This window comes from Parasteatoda tepidariorum, chromosome 5, assembly GCF_982258835.1.
Source record: "Parasteatoda tepidariorum strain Cologne lab strain chromosome 5, Ptep-v5.0, whole genome shotgun sequence".
NCBI classification, from domain to species: domain Eukaryota; kingdom Metazoa; phylum Arthropoda; class Arachnida; order Araneae; family Theridiidae; genus Parasteatoda; species Parasteatoda tepidariorum.
The window spans coordinates 58,154,291-58,175,646 of NC_141759.1; the positions used below are offsets into that span (position 1 = coordinate 58,154,291).

Consider the following 21,356-nt stretch of genomic DNA (forward strand, 5'->3'; position numbering starts at 1 on the left):
CTACCTTTCCAGCTTAGCTAATACTTCTTCTAAAAATTTGTATAATATTTAATAGATAACTGGAAGTTAGTAATGAGTTATAAAACCAGCCAACACATGAACCTTTTTACAAGTGCAAAATATGATATTTTTCAGGTCATGAGTTCTATCAAAAGAACAATAACATAACAGAGACTGTTCATAGCAAATTAACTAACAAAGAGGCAGCAATACTGCTCAAAGCAAATTAACTAACAAGGAGACAATATGACTGTTCAAAGCAAATTAACTAACAATGAGACAATAAGAATGCTCAAAGCAAATTAACCAACTTATTTTGTACAATATACAAATAAAAAAATAAAGTACTACATTTATAATTTAGTAAGTATGTTGGAACTTTTATAATTTTTCACAAATACATTTTTAACCTGTACTCCGTAATTTCAAATAAATATTGCAGTCCCTTCGCACTCGTTATAAGCGAGTTTGAATGTAAATTTTTCTTAAACAAATTTTACAAATCAATTTTAAGCAAGTATGGTATAGTGCAGATTATCCGCACAGGCCAGGATTAACGCCAATATGGTTAACAAAAAATCTGAATAACTGTATAACTTTAAAAAACTTTGATATCAATACATATTAGCGATGGATCACTCTAGAACAATTGCAAGTTCTATCGGTTTGGTTTCGATTGGCAGGTTTTTACTGAACATAAGACAAAACAGAAATTACAAAAGATAATAAAATAATCAATACTAAATAACACACAAATTTAGATATAAATAAAGATACTTTTAAATGGAAGTAAATTTCATGCCTTAGAGCTATTTTTTTGTTATTGCTGGTGAACTGAAGAGTTAAGTGGTTTTACAAGCATCAGCCAAAGCAGATATATGTTTTTCTTTCATATAAAAGTTTTAAAAGAACAGCAGACTACTAGAAACACAGTTGTTTTGCTCATTGTGGCAGCTTTCAGATGAAAATAAAGCTAATATTAAAAATTTAAGCACACTTATATGAAAGTTGAGTTAAATATAAAAAATTTAATAATTGGTATACTTGTTATGTTAGTATTGGTACCTTATGAGCCTTAACCAAAAACGATTATACGTAGGTGATAAAATATTAAAATACATATACTTCACTAATAATATTAGACAATATCCATTTAAATAAAAGAAAAACTAAAATTATAGTAACAAAAACAAATCCTTAAAATTGTAAAAAATTAAAGACTTATAATTTTTATAATCATAATGAATTAAAACCAGCATGGTTATTAAAACTAAAAATACAAATAAGTTATTAAAATAGCAAATTATCCACTCTAACATAAATGTAATACAGTAAAATAAAAAGTATATTTAAGCTTGAACAAAAAAGTAGTGAAAAGAAAAACTAAAGGATATAAAGAAAAAAAAAACTAAAAATTGAATAAATTATAGTACAAAGGTAAGGTTTCTTTTTTAAAATTATAAATTAAATAATTTAGGAAATAAATAAAAGAAACTATTGCATTTTGAGTCAGAAGAATATTGCTCAGAAAATTAGTCTTACATGCAATACGTCAATGCGTGCATTATAGCATGCACAGTTTTGAAGGGGGGTGCTAAGAAGGCTTGTTAGTCAATAGAAGGATTGTCAAGTAAATTAACACCATTAGTCCAAAGCCACAATGAGGAAAAGCAACTGCGTACTGACCAAATACTTTGAAGTGTTTTCAAGCCTTTCAAGAGGCACTGCAACAGCATCCTGGTTCCCAGATAATGTGACACAAACAACGCAGCAACGAGTGGAAAATAGAGAGAAATAGGGTGTAATTACTTTAGAATTGTGCATTATGTTATTGTACAGAAATGTTATTACATATGAGACAAAAAAATGGAAAATTTATAAGAAGGAACCGTATGCAGTCTAAGAAATAAAAATTGCAAATACAAAAATTTTTTAATTTATAGATTAAATAATATGCAAAAATTTTTGAAGAAAGACTAATTTTTAAAATATAATGGTTTAAATTCAACATTACAACTCACAATTACACAAAATTAAAAAAACTAAGAGGATGTGAATTAATAGAGAAATATTTAAAGTTAAAATCATTATTCTGGTTTGTTGCTAAAATATTTCACAAATAATACCTGCTTTTAATATCAAGAAAAATAAAACAATGATGTAATTGAAAAGGCAACTCAAAACTATCTTTTAAATTAATATATGCATCAAATTAATTTAAACTAATGACAAATTTTGTTATCACCCAATGACAAAACTTAAAAGAGATTGAACTTTTCAGTATAATTAGTGAAACTAGAATCAGAAATTAAATTAAATGCCTGCGGAAAAAACTGTTCTACTCTTATAGAGCTTATATAACATACTATCTTTTAAATTAATATGTGTATAAAATTAATTTAAACTAATGCAAATTTTGCTATCATCCATTGAGAAAACTTAAAAGCGATTGAACTTTTCAGTATTAATTGTAGAACTAGAATCAGAAATTCGCCCGGTGACTGAGTGATAGTGCTTCACGCTCCCATGCCACAGGTCCTGGGTTCGATCCTCGGGCCGGGCAAGGTTGACTCAGCCTTTCATCCCTTCAGTGGGTTGATAAATGAGTACCAAGCATGCTTGGGACTAAACACTGAGGGTTCTGCACTCGGCTGTCCGGAACGTCTGCACCCCAGAGCCCAAAGTCAAGAAAACTGAAATGGGCCTTAGCCCTCAATGGGCCGTCGCGGCACTGAGAATAGTTTTTTTTTTTTTTTTTAGAATCAGAAATTAGATTTTTAGGGAAAAAACTGTTCTACGCCCATAGAGCTTATATAACATGATACTAGCTTTTTACAACTTTTTATTTAAAGCAACATGCAAGTAAAATATTTATAAAAAAATTCTACAATTTTTCACACAAACTTGATGTTTGTACAAATTATCCTCCACTAAATTAATAACTTCTTGAAGTAATATTTAAGTTGTTATAAGTTAAATATAGAAACTTATCTTTAATCTAAAAAATTAGTTTTTTAAAGCCTAAGTTGAATAAAAATAAATTTCATTCTTCATCAGAAAATACATCAGTATCATTGAAATTCATGAATTTCAACGAAGAAGATTTTCCAGAATTCTTGAGGTAGTTAACCCGCAATAAAGACTTATTGTAGCAAATTTTAAATTGTGTATTCATATTTTCTTTAAAGAAGGAGAACAATGTTTGTAAAATTGTGGGTAAAATTTCCTTTTATTCATAAATTAGAAATGTTTCTTAAAAGGACAGACCAAGATGCTTAAATAGGATTAGAACCACTGGTCTCAGTATGTTAAAAAAAATATAATCATTCCGTAATACCTGATGAAGAGCAGGTCCCAAAACTGGAACTAAAAATCCTTGATATAAATATTCCATCAATTGTTCTTGAACCATTGGATGTGCGACCTTGAAAAATATTGGAAATGAAATTTTATACAATTAAATAAATCTTAATACTTCTGCAAAATAGCAGAATGAGTTAAATTAAACAATGCAAAACATTCACGCATATTAACCTTCCGTTAGACGCGCGCACCTCACAGGTGCATCTTTACTGCACTTCCACCTCCTTTGCCGTCAATAGATTTTCCCGGGGGACGAGCCTAATGTTATCTTCCTATCTTCGGATTACTCAAAGGACCGTGTACTCCCGACCTTCGAACAAGTCGATGGAGAATTGCAGCAGCTCAAATCACCCCACAGGTGCAACGCGACCATTGACCCAAGTATTATGGATATAATATTTTTATGAATTAAATATCTATATTTTATCTTATTTTCTGCCCTACTCAACGTAGCAGGTATAAATGGTCAAGTTACATACGAAAAAAATGGTTACGAAGTTAAAAACCGCAGAACCTTCTTGCGTCAATTGGCTAAACAACTTGCGATGGATGAAATGATCCGACGTAGGAGCAAGAAAAATTTATCTTCAGTACTTCGCTTTCGATTGGCGGAAGCAAACTTCTCAAGCCTCAGAAAATTCACTGTCAGAAAATCAAGCCAAGAAAAGAAAATTGTGTATTCTATAAATTGTGTATTATATAAGCCTACGAATTATTTCGAGATAGTGGTGGATAAAAATCTACCAAATTGAATTTATTAAACAGAGAATCACAATTGATAAACTACCACTTTTAAATATATATTTGTTGTCCGGAGCAAGTTGGCATCTCTGCTTAACTATGATAAAAATGTTGTAACAAAACAACATTTGACTCAAAACAATTCCATTGAGTTTTAACATTTTACTAAAATAAAATTAAAAATAATTTTACAATACAGATACTACGTAAACTGATGCTATAATAATTTTCACACAGAAGAGTGGGGTCCATTATGAATCCCACTATGATTTATCTATTAATCCACTATAATGTATCAATTCCTTAAATTTTTTTTTTAATAGTTGACCTTCCCAATATGTATTAGTAATCATATTTCTAATTATTCCACAAAATATCATTACCCGTAAAAGAAAATAATGATACAGAATAGACAGATAACAAAATAGTTTTTTCCAAAATTAGTTGGGAAGAAGGATTCATAATAAAGGTTAAACAAAGGTTAAAGGTAGGGTTAAAACAAAGTTCTAAAGTTTGAAATTTTATTTAGGTTGTAAAGACATTTCTCTGTATAATAAAAAATATGGTTACTAATACATACTAGACAAGTCAACTACTAAAATTTTATCTTTAGGAGATGTGAACAGAAAATTTTATTAAAATGTCAGGGTGCAGAAAAATCTCAGAGCTTAAATATTTCCTCAGCACACAGGTTTTTTGATTTGAAATTTTCCCTAAAATTATTAAGTTTTTTTTTTTTAGTTATGTTGAGTTTCCAAAATATTTTTAGAAAGTAAAATCTGTTTATTGTTAAAATTTTATAATAAAAATTTTTTCTTTATATAAAAAAAAAAAAAAAAAAACATTCTTGAATAAACTAATATATGTGTTAAAAACAGAAATCAAAACTCACATCTATTTTCGAAATAGCAATAATTTATAAAATTAAATTTAAGGTCTCACTCACAAATTTAAGACTTCAAACTGGCAAATAAAGTTATTTGTGATATATTTAATATAACAGAAAATATTCTTTTTATTTTTAGACAGTAAGTTGGCATGGTATGTAAGAGTAACCAAAAAAATCTTCCCAGGACTCCCTGAATCTTGCCCCAACTTTGTTTGCACGATCGGACATATTCTGCACCCCTGCTATAGCAGTAGTGACACAACGAATTGGAATCCATACTGGATTACACTTCATTATGCGAAGGTTGATGCACTTTTCGTGAAATCCTTAATGCATTTCAAAATCCACTTAGTAATTTAAAATTATGCTAACCTGTATCACAGCATTACAGAACTCCAAAGAATTCAGAAACATGGCTAATTCAGGCATTTCTGAGATGTCTTCTGCTGTAAACTGATGCCAATCTTCAGGAACATGAGGCAGCTTTCGCGGTAGAACAGAATAGAGTCCGCTCAAACCAGTAGCTAAAACCTACAAATTTATTTAATGAAAGATTTTTAATGCACAAGTTACTGAGAATGAGAATATAAAAATATGGAAACAAAACTGAACTCACTGGACAGAAATTAGAATGTTCAGCAATATAAATTCCTATACTTTCATTCCTTCTAGATAAGGCCATGCAAAGTAATAATGCATCTCTTGCTTGTTGTCCAATAGAGCCTTCACGATGAACAAAAGGTATGAGAAGAGAAAAAATCAAGAACCTACAAAAAGAAAAATAAATTATGACAAAAGGATGCTTAAATGATATTTGAACTTATTACAAAGCATAGCAGTAAGGTCCAAACAAATGAAAAACCTTCAAATCTAAAAGCCCCCCCCCCCCAAAAAAAACGAGGGCAAAACTATCATGATTTTATTTTTACATATTAATTTTTTTAACAGTTAAACATAGAGGGCTTATCCCAAAAAAATTTATAATTGCCTAACAACAATTAACTCTGATATAAAAATAATGTAAAGATATTAAAATCTACTGTGAAAAAATGAAAAAATTAAATAAATGTAATTTTTTTTAAAATCAAAACATCTTGAATAAAAATTTAAATAAATTGTTTAGAGAATATATTTTAAAAGTACGATTTAGTTCTTGTAAAGTAATATAATATATACATATATATATACAAAACAGACAATTTGAAACTTAAAATTTAGTACCAAAAAATAGGGAATTCTTTGAGATTGGGTAATTCTTTTCCTAATCTGTCTGATTATGTTTTTTAGTCAATTTCAATGGTTAAATAGGTGGTTTAGTAAGTAAACAATCGCAGAAAAAAAAACTAATAGTTGGGTAAAAAAACACAGGGTTACTATAAAAACAAATTGCTAAAAATCTATGCCAGTTAACTATTATATTAGAGAAACAATCTAAACATAAACAACTATGCCAAACTTAATATATATATATTTTCAAGATATAGAATGTAAAATAATATTTTCTTTTCAGAGGAAATGTTGAGAGTCCTTATTATTTGAAAAATAGAGTTGAAACATATCAGACACAATTAAAAATGATTTTCTTAAAGGCTTGAAAATGTTTTTAATTCATCAGGTACAAGTTTAAAAAAAAAAAGAAGAAAAAAAAGCATAGCTTTAGAAAATTATTTCTAATTGGATTATCTAGTACAGGTTTCAAACTATTAGGCACATAAAACTTGTACAGAGTAAAACAAAAATAAGTTATTTTTGAAATAGTATAAGAGGTACATTTTAGCACGTTTAATTTTGTAATGGTAATTAATTAACCCATGGTATGTATGGTATTTAAAAACATACAACAAAATACTAAATTCAAATATGTCAAAATATTAACAGATGAACTATGAAGATAATATTGAGCAAGAAAAATTCTTGAATACATAAATTTCAAAACTGAAAAATACTTTACTAAAATTCAGACAGAAATCAACAATTATTCAAAAATAAAAACAGAAATTACAAGATAGATAAGAAATTATAAAAGCCAAATAGCATAATGAAATAATTAATGAACAAATATATTTCTGCATCCATCAAATGCAAGGGAAGGTTTCAGAAATACATATACTAATTACAGAAATAGTTAATACAATGAGGGGAAATAAAAAGTTAAATTAAGATAAGATAAAAACTTAAGGTTTAAAGTGAAAATATATCTTAAATTAAAAAATAAGAATAGGAATAAAAAATAAAAGTAATTACACTGAAAAAACACCTCCATGCCACCTCTTTAAAACAAATATGTAAATATATATATAGAGAGAGATAGCGAGATAAATAAATACACATACACTTTTTTCCATGCACATCCAATACTGATTCAGCAATAATCCATTTTTCACTTTTTGAATAAAAATATTAAGACATTGATAAGTCTAGTTCTTTTTTAAGTTAAAAAAAATTTTAAAAATTTGAAGGATTCTTTTAAAATTATGTATTTGTTGAAATGGCATGTTCTAAACAAAACAAGAAAAAAAATCAGAAATATCAGGACAAAACATTAAAAACAGGATAGATGAGGGCAGAATGTTTTGTATCAGGAAAATCAGGATAACTATGAACCCGGTAAATTAGCAACAAAAAATAAAGTTTTTTTTTTTTCTATTACCAAATTAATAAATTAAAACTAAGCTATTTTATTTATAGTTTATAACATTAGAATAAACTCTAGAAAGCTCAATCTGAGATTAATATTTCCTTAACAACTAACATAAATTTGTATGGAGAAAAAATGCAGCAAATGATGTCTCGAAAAAAAAATTAAGAAATTTCTTATTCCACTTATTTATTTTTCATAAAAAAAATAACTTCATTATTGTCTAAAAATGTTTCTAAGATCATTCTCAATTTAAACAAGGTAAAAAAGGAAAGTCATTCCAACAATAAAAACATACATGAACACTATCACAATAATACCCAAAACTAACACAAACTGCATATCAAAACGAAAAAAAAAAAAAAAGTAACTAATAAAACAAACCCATGCAGCATTCAACATACATGTCTCGTTTTTCAGACCTTGTTGAGCCATGGTCAGAGCTTGCACCAAAGAATACTTGAAGTAAATCAGGAAACTGAGTTAAGCAGACACACAATGTATTTAATAAAATAATTAGCCTTTTTTCAACTTCAACAGGAATACCCTCTCCACAAGAGGCCAGTAGACGTAAGAGTGGTCGAACAATAGGCTTATGGAAAAGTAAATCTTGATGACAATTTGTTACTAAAACCTATAATACAAAAAATATCATTAATATTTACATAATAATAAAAAACTATAAGTTTTTAAACAAATATGTTTGTGTAACTGGAAGAACTCAGCAATGTTAGTTCTTCAGTGAGAGAGTATAAAATATTCAGAGGTGAAACCTGCGTAGGTTGACCATGCGTTGCTTTAGTGGCTAATTTATAGGGCGTGAGTCATTGTTTTTTTTAATATCATGTTATTCTTACACATATAAGAAAAATGGATTTAATATAGGTTATTATGTAAGATAATAGTTTTTCCATATAGTCAATCCATTAAGGGGTTTAAATAAGTACTTCAAACTATTTTGCATCTTCAGTGAAATTCTAATGCATAATAGTTTTGTTTTTTTTGTCAGTCAACTTTTGAAGGGTTAGGAACATCATTAAATAACATTCCTAGACAAATTTGACTTATTTCAGCAGTCAACATACAAGATAGACATATGGTCAAGTTACAGAAGTTTTGCTCTCTTATTACATAAAATAAATTCAGTTCTTGGTAAGAAGGTCAACTTTGTTGCTGTTGTTTCTAATGTCACTTGCCACACCTGCTTGGTGAAACCGAGCAAATTTAAGGCACAGTGTGAGTTTCTTGTTTTTCAGTGGCGCCATCTATGGCCAAGGATTCGACTTCTGCCACACCATATGTCGCACTCGTTTATAGGGTGGACCCATTCATACATCCATTCATTCATCCACAGATTGTAATTTTGACCTAAATCAGAGAATGGTCGATCTTCAATCCAGTATCCCCAGAGGTACTGATTTGTTACGGGAACATGGAGGACTTTTGCGACTCGACAGATTTAGCATGCATCAGTCACTTTACTAAACGGGGAGTCTTTGGTCAGAGGGGTATGAACCCACGAACTCTCAGACATGGGTCCAGCGCCCTACCGACCAGGCTATCCCGGCTCGGAAGGTCAACTTAAGACAGATGATCAAATTTAACAAGTTTCACTATACTACAAATAATGTAACAATAAATTATTTGTAATGATTCCAAACCTTTCACAAGGCTAAAGTTCATTTACTAAAGTTCTGTTTTCATGCTTTAAAACTAGTAAAGCAATTGTAAGTAAGAGCTTAAATACTCTACTGCCATTTTGAGAATATCATAGAGTAGTTTTCACTTGTGAGTAAAAGAAACTATAAACTAATTCATATTGATTCAAAGCTCTATTAAACATATGGTTTATAGATAAATTGACGTTAAGTTTGGAGTTCTCGTTATAGCATGACAGTAGTTTCATTTATCAAAAAATTAACTGAAAAAAATATTTTTTTAATTATTAAAGTTTTTCTTCAGTTAATCATAAATTTCAAACTTAGATTAAAATAAAACTTACTTCGTAAAATTTTAGCTGCTCTAATTTTAAGGCATTTACGAATTCTCCAGCTCTTAAAGACCAGGTAAAAAGTTTATCTAAACAGCCTTCCATTAACAGATAGCTTAAAAGTGGACCAGTTGGTTCTGGTTCACTCCCTGGAGTTCCATTCGTCAGGCAAGCTGGCGATTGTTGTGCTTCTTGCAAAAGGAGTGTAATCATCTGATCCAAATTATTAATAACACCAGTGACATCATCAGATGTCGGCAATGTTTGTTGCCATGGCCTGAAATAAATTTTAGAAAATTGCTGAGCGAATAGAAAATAATATATATAGAGTAACAGAAGTTGTTGATATTTGGTAAGAAAAGAATAATGAAATTAAAACTTCACAATAGATCTATATTTAAGTGCAGATTTTAACCAGATAATATAGTGACTTCATTTCCAATAAGGGTTTTAAAAATGTATATTGAGGAGAAAACATATATCAGTCAGGGGTCTGTCCAGACATTTTGTAAAAGGTCCGTTTTTGTAAAATTGTGAAGAAAATTACTCGTAATTTGTGAATATAAAATAAACGTCAAGTCACATTCTTTCAACCAGGTTCCGCTTTTGAGAATTTGTGCAAATAGGGTCCGTTATTGCATAAAAACTTTTTCAAGGAGTTTTTAAATTGTAAAGAGATACCAAGATTATGCTCAACACTGCAAAATTATAATTAAAAAAATTAAATATTAAAAAATAAAGAGCAATTGCAGCTACTAAATTAGCGATGCAACATACAAATATTTGGTATTTAGCCTTAACTGCTGAACGCAGAATATTCATTTTGGACGAATATAGGAAGAAGCGTCTGCTGAGGACAAAATTTAGTTCGTTTACACCTGTCTTTCTCCCCCCCCTTCCTAGGAAGGGTTTATTTGATTAACAAAACAATAATAAAGATAAACAAATTTGTGAAGGGTCCGATTAAAGGATAAGTATTTTGTGAAGGGTCCGATTTTAAGTTAAAATATTTTGTGAAGGGTCCTTTTTTAAGTATAAATATTTTGTGAAGGGTCCGTTTTTATGAAAAGATATTTTGTGAAGGGTCCGTTAACGGACCCAAATTTCTTCTAAACAGACCCCTGTCAGTGATAAGATAATACTCCAAAATTACTGTACAAATAAATCGGCAATTGACCCTCTAGTTATTTAAACTTAAGATTTCATAGTTTTCTTTTTAACTGTAATCAACAATTTTCAAAAGGTAAAATAATCGAAAGCCCTCTAACAGATCCTCTTAAAAATCATGTGCATATTTTTTCCATTGGTGGCTTTCCCTTACTTTTTTTATCCTAGTGATAATTTTTTTAGTGGTAAGTACCATCAATATTATTCTACTTCCAAAGAAAATGTTAATGATTTACAAGAATGATGCAATGATACTTTAGAAGCTCCAGAGTTGCTTACTTACAGAGTTGCTATTTTCTTTGAACAGTAAATTTTTTTTTTACAACCACAATTTCTGGTGACCTCTTTGATTTGATTACACATTGTGTTAAATTATTTCATAAATAAAATTTTTCTGAAAAATATAGTGAAAAGTTTTTTTTTTAAAATTAAACATGTAAAAATGGAAATAAAATACTGCTATCTAAATCTCTAAAGAGTACATAAAAAAGTTTTTGAATTGTATAAAAAATTGAATACAAGAAAACTTAGCTTTAGGATCTAGGCAATTCTCACAGAATAATAAACCACTTTAATGCAAAAATAGTTTTAAGTTTTCCAGATTTAAGTTATGTAAGTTTAACTATGAATCAAGATGAAAAGTATTTGCCTAAACAGGAATAAACATTATTATAATTTAATGCTTACTCAGTTTAAATTGTACACATAGAAAAAAAATAATAACTTGCACAAAGTTCAAAACCATTTATTTTTATCACAACACATCGCAAAGTCATTTTGGAAAATGCTATGATTCTGCAGTCGAAATAATTCTTTAGAAATCAAAAATGGATCTTCTAGCAAGATTCTACACCAGCACACTACGTAAAAGGTACTAAAAATGGTGCAACATTTTCCCAACTTTCTTAGAACACAAGGATTACGACTTTATACACCACATTTGTATAGTATGGAATTTTTTGTTCATTCCATCTTGCCAAAAAGGGTTTGTGTCCTATCTGTACCTCATAAGATTTTGAAACTCTTTCCTCCATTACCCCCAAAAAAACCTTATACTAGGTATGGGACAAAATATCATTGGTGAGTCGCTAATCATAACATAAAACTTTGCAAGACGTTTAAAGCTTCGTATTAAGCCCGAAGGTGATCACCTATCAAAATTAATGGGTAAGTTATGATTCTTTTCATGTTTACTAGAAAGATTGACTTTGATATTTTAAAATGCTAAAATATATAAGCATCAAAGTTATTACTTGTCACCATGTATGAGCTAAGTTTATTTACCCATTTTTGTCAATGATACTATATGCTTGATGCCAATGTGTTTGAAAGACCTCTAGGCATGCACCTTCTGGCAATTTAGGTGACAGAGAGAATGAATATTTGCGAAGGCTAGATCGCAATGGACTATCACGTTTGAACATCCAACTCATTATGTATGCAAAGTTTAGAAATTCATAACTGAGGATTTCTTCTCTTTCGGGCCATCATTCCAATTGATCTAAAAATAAAAGAAATATATTCAGTAAAATCTTTTGATACTGAAACTGTTATGCTCTTTTTTTTCCAGTAGACAATTCTAATGAAATTTAAACCTTGTAGGGTACAACGTGATAAAGATAATTGAATTACTAATTAAAAATATTTCAGAGAAATAGATTAAATTTAGCAAATTGAATAATTGGATTCTAAGGAATTACAACATATGGCTAAATGTGCCCCATTAATGGTCAATTTCCCACTCAGTATGTTCTAACAAAATTTTAAAACTGTCCATTAAATTAATTTCAATAAATTTTTAAATTTTGAAGAAAACATCAAAATTATAACACGAAATTTCCAAAATGTGAAAGTACTACTTATTTTAAATGTCAAAATAAATAAATAACTATTACTGAAGACACTTCTTTCTGAACCAAAAAACGTTTAAAACAAATATAATTTAGGGCTTAATTTGAAAATTGAAGATGCAAGAATTAGTTATAAAATTCAAATTGTGTTGAAATTATGATTTTTTAAACACAATAATTTTCATTTGCTCTTAATTATAAAACAAAATTTAATAAAATTAGAAATTCTAAATGTTCTTTAATTTAAAAATATAATACATACTTTGATTTTTAAGACAAATTGATATTGCTCTTATTACATTAAAGAATAATTAAGTTAATATCAAATAATAAAAAACTAAATTTCAAATTGTCCCTGAAATAAATATATATATATTTTTAATTTTAAATAAAACCTTAAATTAAATAAAGTGCAAAAACTAAAAAAAAAAAATTAAGATTCACTAGAATTGTATTTTTTTTAAAGACAATTTCAACTATATAATGTAACTACACGATTACCGTATCCTAGCAAAGTTTACAAATACAATAGAGTCTCACCAAATATCCCCATGGTAATGCTTAAGTTTATATTCACCCATAACTTCCATTAACAAAATTAATAAACAGCACTGAGGCAATGTTTATCATTACTTGTGTGTGTTTTATAACTTGAATGTCTCAAAAAGCTTTATCTCAAAATTTACTAGTATGACTTCTTATCTCTACATTTTATTACCATGAATTTTTTTTAAAATCTAATAAAATGCACCACTTTGTTTACCAAATGAGAATTATTACAATAATCATTTATGTTAGATAAACAGTGTAAAGATTAGTAAGGAAACTGCAATTTTACGTCAAATAAAGCATTGTTTATGGTGCTGCAATTGAAATTGAATAATTAATTATGAAAACAAATTATATTGAATTATGAACCTTCAAAGTATCTATAAAAAGTTAATTCAGGTGAATCAATAAAATTCTTTCTTATTAATTTATAATAAATGTATATTTATTTTTTAAAGTTTAATTTCTTGTAGAGCATTTTTCAATACATTTTGGATTTTTCAATACAAGGATTGGTTTAGAAGAAAAAAATTCCAATTTATGAATTCAAAACTATGAGTTGCACTGTGCAATTAAGCACAATTTTAAATTATATACCCTAACTACATACATTAATTTCTGATAAAATTAAATTTTTTTATTTAAGTAAAAAATTTTAAATGGTTATTTAACTTGATTTTAATGTTTATTGTGGTTAACATTAAAAAACCATAATGAATATTCAGAGAGATACATAGCATTATATAAGAAAAACCAATGTAAACAACATTTTTAAATTAAATCATATTTATTTTTTTGTTAATTAGAACTTTTCTATAATCGTTATTTATTGCATATTTTCATATCCAAAGAAATTCCATGGATTTCCAAAATTGCCAGGTCTGTTTTGAAAGCAGAGTTGAAATGAGAAAAAAGATGGATTGTTTACTTTGCAATATGCAGCAGAAAGTACACATTTTAACGTATCACTGGCAAGATTTCCGTATTGTGACCTACAGCAGAATAATCAGCAAGCAGGAGTGATTGTGAGCCCAAGTCAAAATTCCGGAAAATTTCTTGAGTAAAAAAAAAAAAAAAAAAGAAGTTTAAATCGAAAAATTAGAAAAAAATTTAAACAAGGTTTTTTCTTTTTTCTCAGTTTAATTAAAATATATTTAAAATTCTACACATACCTATACCATTTACTCATACCTATGATGATCTGGAGAAGTAACTGAAATTTATAAATATGTCTTTCTTTCTTGAGTTTATGATTATAATAACTATTTACTGATAAAAAATGAATATTAATCTTGAATATAAGCTTATAAAGTATCTGGCTCTCTTTTACAAACAAATAAAATTAACTGTGTTTTTAAGTTCCACCTTTGAAAATTTGATTTCCAGAAACTTTTGTGATCAATGATTTCTTTAAATGCCTGAACCTTCCATCTCCAGAAACTTCCGGAGCACAATCAGCCCTGATAGCAATTTCCAGGCAATGGCCCATAAGAAGCTAAAAAGAACATAACAGAAAGAGACCAACTCGAAGATTATAACTCGTAGCCAACCCCGGGCAAACCTCTACATGTTTTTCTAACAAAAATTTGCACATTTTAGATCACAATACAGAAATACCTCCGTATCACCCCTTCCCTTTTCTAAAGCAGAATCATTTTGCTTTTGAAAACAATCACTGATTTGAATTTAGTGTGATTGTAACGTAAGTAGTCGTAAATATAAAGCAAAATATAGATTTACAGTATAAACTAAAGAAAAAGCAATGCAGAATGTCCTTTAAGGAGAAAAGATTATACTTACAAATACAGATCATAAATGAGGCTTACAAATACAGTTATAAATAAGACTTACATATACAGGTATAAATAAAGAAAAGCAACATCTTCAAAATACAAATAGCTAGAATCTTTAACCTCCTATGTCAATAAGATAAAATTCATCTCAACTTGTTACAAAACTGATATTTTGAATAATTTCTCTAATAACCGATTTTATTTTAAATTGCACTTCCACTTGATGAGGTAGAGAATTCTGGTTCATTGTATACAGTTTTAAAAAAGAACTAACATCATAATAAAAAGCAAAGATATTATCTAAATTAAAAAAAAAATGAAATAGGAACATAAAAATCTATTCACTTGTTTAATATATATACTAATAAATATCATAAACAGTTCAGTTGCGTAGATCTAATTATAACAACTAACAAATCAGACTAATAGCTTTTGTAGCAACAGAAATATGAATGTAAACTGTAATGAAATGAAAATATTTTTCAACTTGATGCTCTTTATAAAATGATTTTAATTCAGTCAAATTATAAACACACCTAGTGAAATTGTACAATACAGATAAACTTAATAATAAGCATAACAATAAAGTTTATTTAAAATGATATGAGTATATACAAAACAAAAAACAACGATTTATTTTCTTTCAAATCCGGTGTAAATGGGCTAAATTCGGCATAACAATTATAACATAAACATAGCCGTATAAACAAATAAACACGGTGTCTGCAATTAACCATAAATTTTATGGCTCAACTTTAAAAAGCTTACACAGTACATTGTAAAAACGAATCTTTTCGTTTTTAAAATCAAGCTATAATGTAAATATTTATAATATATTTAAATTGTAAAGGGAATGACTCATTTCTAATTAAAATTATTGTTAAACAAAATCTCACCTTGATTTCTTCATTTACCTGCTGATCCTCTGGTTTGCTGGCCTCCATGTGTAAATATACTCTCGTCAAACAATAAAAATCAAATTGATTTTTTGGAAAGAATGATGTTACAGCTTCTTCATAAGTTAAAAAATGTTGTTGAAAAGATTATTTGAATATTTTCAAATGCAAATATAATTGCATCATGCGTTAATTTGGATATAATACAATTCTTGATATAATTCAAAAATCACTGGAAACGAGATTACAAGATGGTGTCGATTTGTGGTGGTTTCCACTCTAAAGTTGGTGTAAATGAAATCTTAGAAAATACAGCCGACACCTTGTTTATTTAAAATAAAATTTTCAAATATTGATAATTCACAAATTCTGCTGTATGCGATAAAAAGTCTAATCAGATATCGTTTGTTTTCATTTACTAACTACATTTTATAGCAATCGAACATTTTGCACTTTTCATTAATCGATTTTTATTTATAATGTTTTATTTACATTTAGCAAATATGCAATCTATAGAACAAGTAACTGTTTTAAAGATCTTATTCATAAAAGTAAGGATTTTCTTATATTTATTTATCATTATGTAACGTACACAGTATTATATATTCATTATTTGACTAAATGTAATCAATTTCATTTGTTGTCATGCACACATTAAATTGCACGAAGAGTTACTTAAGAATAAAGTGTGAATTGAGAGCAAATATTGAAGTTGTTATTTATAAAATGTTCAGTACGTTATATATTTTTAAAAAAAATATTTGTTTATACGGCAGGTTTGTCGATAAAATTTTATGTGTAGTAGATACCGGAACTATTCGTCGTACCTATGATTCATCGGTTGTTTACCCTCAACGTTTTTTTAAATATAACATAATATTTAATCAATCTCAGTTTATTACTTTTTTTTAAATCTATTTACCCTGCCATTTATTAAGCATTGCATTTTCTATTCAATTTTTAAAGCAGTGCAATCGTTAAGTTTACATATAATGCCATTTACAACACAGTTTTCTAGTTTTTTGTTGTTGTTTTGTTTAACAGGTAATAAATTACATTAATTCTATTTTTATCGTTACATTAAATAGCAAAGATTTTCTGATAAAATGTTAATCTAATATTTTGTCATGAAAACAATAAAATGAGTTCAAGTTTGTTTACACTTACAGATGTTATTGTGATCACCTTTATTTTTCTTGTAAGATTACTTTATTAAAAGGAAATTGAACTTTTAGTTAATCTAGAATGTTTTAAAACTCAATAATAATACTTAAAACACATTAAATGTGATATTTATATTAATACTTGCCTCTAATGTAAGTTACCACTTCTATATATCATTTGTAATCTTCATTTTTTATTCAGTAATTTGTATGTATACTTGAAAAGCAATAAATCTCATGATTTGTTTTTATTGAAGTACAGTTTTTTATTCAAATTCATTATGCTCATAAAAAGTTAATTGTAAGTTAATGGAATATTAAAATAAGGAAAGAAATCCTCAAGCTTGTTTGTAATTTCTCTCTCATTTTTGAAACTATAATTTTGCTTTAATTTTAAGCAAATAATATTTTGCTTTTCTTTTAAGCAAACCATTTTGTTTTTAATGTATAGAAACTAATAATTCCTGGGAATTTATACAAGTTGTTATTTGAAAAAAAGTTATAGTAACTGTTTTTATTATAAAACAGAGATGAGCAATTTTTTTTTTTGCTGAAACTATTATACTGTTTTAATTACATTACAGTTCTTTGATTTCAGTTTTTAGATATTGCATAAGCTTATTTTCTTTTGTGCATTTGTGGCTAGTAAATATGGGACATTATAAATAAAATAACAATATTAGCAGGAAAGCACAACCATTTTTTGTATTAGAAGTGGGTTACAAAAACTACAAAATACAGAATCTGGAAGGCACCATAACATTATCTTGTAATTATAAATATACAAGGAATATTTAGATTTTTTTTAAAGTAATGTGAATGAGATTGGATGGAATGAGATTAAGTTACAAGTCTATAATTAATCTTTTGCTCCTGTGCAGATAATAAAGATATTTAATGTGAATAAATTTGAACAATTATACTTATTAGATTGCAAAAGCAAATTATGATACATTTATGTAGACATTGGCATACAACAAATTTACATTCATCTTATCCAAGTTAACTTTGGCTATTATTAAGAAAATAAAATTTGTTACTAATACTGTATGAGATTAATCTGATGACCATTGCTAGAATTTTAAAATTATTTTTTTTTATTCATCTTATCTACTTGCGTACATTTTCTTTTCATATAGTTTACAAATTTATAAGTAATTATCTTTCACTGTAAACTTAGAATAATCCATTACATAAATAAGAATTTTCATTATGAAACTGAAAATATCACATTCTTTGAGAAAGGCTGTAAATTAGATCAGTAACTTTCTGTTACTATTTTTCTTTCATATTTTAGACAATTCCAGGGTCTAGTTAAAGTGCTTTAGGGGCCACTTTTGACTTGTTTGCCATAGGTTGTGCATCCAATATTTCATATCTTCATAATCTTGTATCATTATCATTGCACACTATTCTTTAAAAGTAGTCAAATTACAAGTTTCTATACTTATTTATTTAATAATAAATAAAAACATGGAATGAGATGGGAAAATAATGTGTAGCAGGAAAATTTCTGTATAATTTTCCCCAGAAGCTCAATGCTTGAAAGAATAAAACTGCATTTGTTGCTGAACATGAAGAAAAAAAAAATTGTAATCAGTATATGTTTCTTTTTCTTATTTATTTAAATATACTTTTTTAAAATTTTTTTTATGGAGTTATTTTTTGAAATAATTTTACCATCTCTCAACAGTATAATATTCATAACAATTATTCTGTGCAGCAAAATTGCAGCTATTAGTTCATGTTTAAGTTGTAAAGTAGTAAAAAATTTACTGTTATTAAATTTCTTCAAAATGAAATTAATTTTTAGAAAGTATTCTTAGAAATTTTTAAAAGACAATGGATAGCAGGTCTATTCTATTTAGGTCTATTCTATTTATCTCTATTGCAAAAAATAATAAATAGTTTTTCCTTAGTTTCTACAAGGTTTGCTAAAGGCTATAATAACACTTTTTCAGATTCAGATTTTTTTCCTAGTTAGTTCTTGTTATTGTCTTGTTATTCAGGTTTGTTATTGCTATTAATAGACCTGCACATAATATGCAATAATAACTTTAAAAATATTTTATTGTTATAAAACAGAAATATCTAAAACCTTTTGGACAGGGTTGGCAGGTTTTTGACATGTGACAGTTTTTGACAGTTTAAACCATGGTTTAAACCGTCACGTCAAAAACCTCACTGTCAAAAATGTCGAAAATGTCAAAAACCTATATTCATATGTGAAATTTAATTAATACATAAAATTTATATATTTTTTTTATAAAGGATAGTGTTTCTAAATATGTTCTAGAAAAAATAAATTTAAAATTTTGAAGAAACACTTATATTTTGAATAGTAACCAAAATCTTGTACTTAAAACTCACATCTTTTGTAATATTATGTATTCATTTTCATGTGTTATTGAAAATCTGCAGTGATATTATTAAGAAATTTATTTATAACCAAATTTAGCGTATAGTATAGATTATACTAAAAATTAGACATTTTTAAAGATAAACATTAGCAGTTTTGTACATTAGACATCTTCTTTTAAAGAAAAATCTTTTTAATATTCTTTTAAATCTTCTTAATAATCTTTTTAACATAAGACAATACAAATTTAAGTGCTTTCTGTTAAATACACAGAGTAGTTAGTGTCGATTTACAGTATATTCAGCCTATTAATTTACTATGCTGAAAATTTAGTTTATCCAAATACTTGTGAATTTCATTTTGCTGAATACGATATAGTTTTGTTGAATATCTAAATATTCAGCTGTTGAATAATTACTTCTTGCTTTCAAGATATGCATTATTTGTATTCTTAATACAAGTGGAGAAAAAAAAATTAAGAGATAAAAATTGTTTTAAAATGATAAGTGTAATAATTATAAATAAATATAATAAACAATATGAATTATATTTATCATTATTCATAAATATAACTACTTTTAAATTCAAATTAACATACTGGATAATAAAGATATTCGGTATAACATTAAAAAAAAAATTTTATGCACTTGTATCAAGTTTGTATTTATACAACATAACTTGTAAGTTCCTTATAAATATTAGTTATATGTTCCTTATATGTCAAAAATGCATAGTAATAAGCTTTTAATTTTCTTAAGTATCAAAAAAAAAAATTTTTTTTTTAAATAGAAATATTTAAACAATTTTTGTGCAAAATTTTTCTGCCCCTTTCACTTGAATATAAATTTCTGAGATTTTAAATCTGTTATTTTACCTTAATTTTAATTAAAAAATATTTTAAAACCTGCTGATTACCTATAGTATAATTAAATTTCAATCTAATGCATGACAACTGTTGGTAGTTTTGAAGTTTATATATTTTCTTGGCCAACTTCAGTTTTTGACGGTTTAAACCAGTATTATACCCTTGTCATGTCAAAAACCACTTTTTGACGTCAAAAACCCAACCCTGCTTTTGGATAATTTTTCCCCTTAAGTGGACTTGGCCTATTATTATTTTGAATCCTTCATAAGTAATCACTTTTCCAGAAACTTTTTTTTAATTCTAGAGAATTTTACATTTACCTTCTAAATCAGTGTTCCCCAACCTTTTTATCACCCCAGACCTGTCAACGTTTGATATTTTTACCGTGGCCCGCTGGGGGGGGGGGGTTGATTGCTTACATTTAAGATTATTTTGATTTATTAACGATAGCATACCCGCCAACTCTTCCCGTTTTCCCGGAAGATTTTTTTTTCATATTTAAAGTGCTAGCAAAATTCATGTTATTTCACTAAACTTTTTGAATTATATTAATAATTATAAATGAATTTGACCACCACTACATATAAATAATTACAACAAATATATAAAAAGCATATTAGTTCCACGATAGCGAATTTCAACCTGGTTAAAATATAAATTTCTTTTTGAGTGAAACTGTTTTTCGGTAATTGTTTTACTACCACTTGGAAAATCCATTCTCGAAAAGAATGAATGTTGGCAGGTATGCAATAGAGAAAAGATGAAGTTCTTCATTAGTTCTAATGTAAATTTCGCGCCGCGCTTTCGTGTTTTATTTATGATATTTACATTTATGATAATTGATTTTTTTTATTGCAACTTAATTGAAAGAGAAAATAGTCCCAGTGGTTTTCCTTTTTTTTTACTTTTTAAAACATTAAAAAATTTATGTCATACCTTCAGGGCCCCCCTTTTTTTTAAATAAATAAAATTTTAATGGAACACAGATATTTTTAATTTGGGGTATAAACCTAGGAATTTAAATTCAGTTTCAATGAAATGGGCGGCCCTATACCATTTGATCCACGGACTGGGGGGGGGTGGTTGGGGAACA

The 21,356-nt window shown here is 27.4% G+C and overlaps 2 protein-coding genes across 11 annotated transcripts in view; one reads left to right on the forward strand and one right to left on the reverse strand.

The window, feature by feature from the left end:
- Nucleotides 1-16,016, reverse strand: part of LOC107440695 (FHF complex subunit HOOK-interacting protein 1B) — a 28,504-nt gene extending 12,488 nt beyond the window's left edge. The window contains exons 1-8 of one of the 6 annotated variants that reach the window (XM_071185960.2): nucleotides 15,877-16,016; nucleotides 12,073-12,289; nucleotides 9,634-9,898; nucleotides 8,054-8,265; nucleotides 5,610-5,760; nucleotides 5,366-5,524; nucleotides 3,338-3,424; nucleotides 1,687-1,737 (exon numbers count right to left, since the gene is read on the reverse strand). In XM_071185960.2, coding sequence (XP_071042061.2) covers nucleotides 1,687-1,737; nucleotides 3,338-3,424; nucleotides 5,366-5,524; nucleotides 5,610-5,760; nucleotides 8,054-8,265; nucleotides 9,634-9,898; nucleotides 12,073-12,221 — 1,074 coding nt within the window. In that variant the 5' untranslated portion in view covers nucleotides 12,222-12,289; nucleotides 15,877-16,016. Of the gene's footprint in view, nucleotides 1-1,686; nucleotides 1,738-3,337; nucleotides 3,425-5,365; nucleotides 5,525-5,609; nucleotides 5,761-8,015; nucleotides 8,266-9,633; nucleotides 9,899-12,072; nucleotides 12,290-14,115; nucleotides 14,231-15,876 lie in introns of those variants that run through there. The other 5 variants (XM_043051947.3, XM_087164008.1, XM_043051948.2 and 2 more) reach the window with 5 other exon arrangements.
- A 91-nt stretch (nucleotides 16,017-16,107) lies between these two features.
- Nucleotides 16,108-21,356, forward strand: part of POSH (SH3 domain containing ring finger posh) — a 34,125-nt gene continuing 28,876 nt past the window's right edge. For 4 of the 5 annotated variants that reach the window (XM_043051952.3, XM_071185962.2, XM_043051950.3 and 1 more), the window contains exon 1: nucleotides 16,108-16,427. The gene's annotated coding sequence lies outside the window, so the exon portion shown is untranslated. Of the gene's footprint in view, nucleotides 16,428-16,799; nucleotides 16,921-21,356 lie in introns of those variants that run through there. The other variant, XM_043051951.3, reaches the window with a different exon arrangement.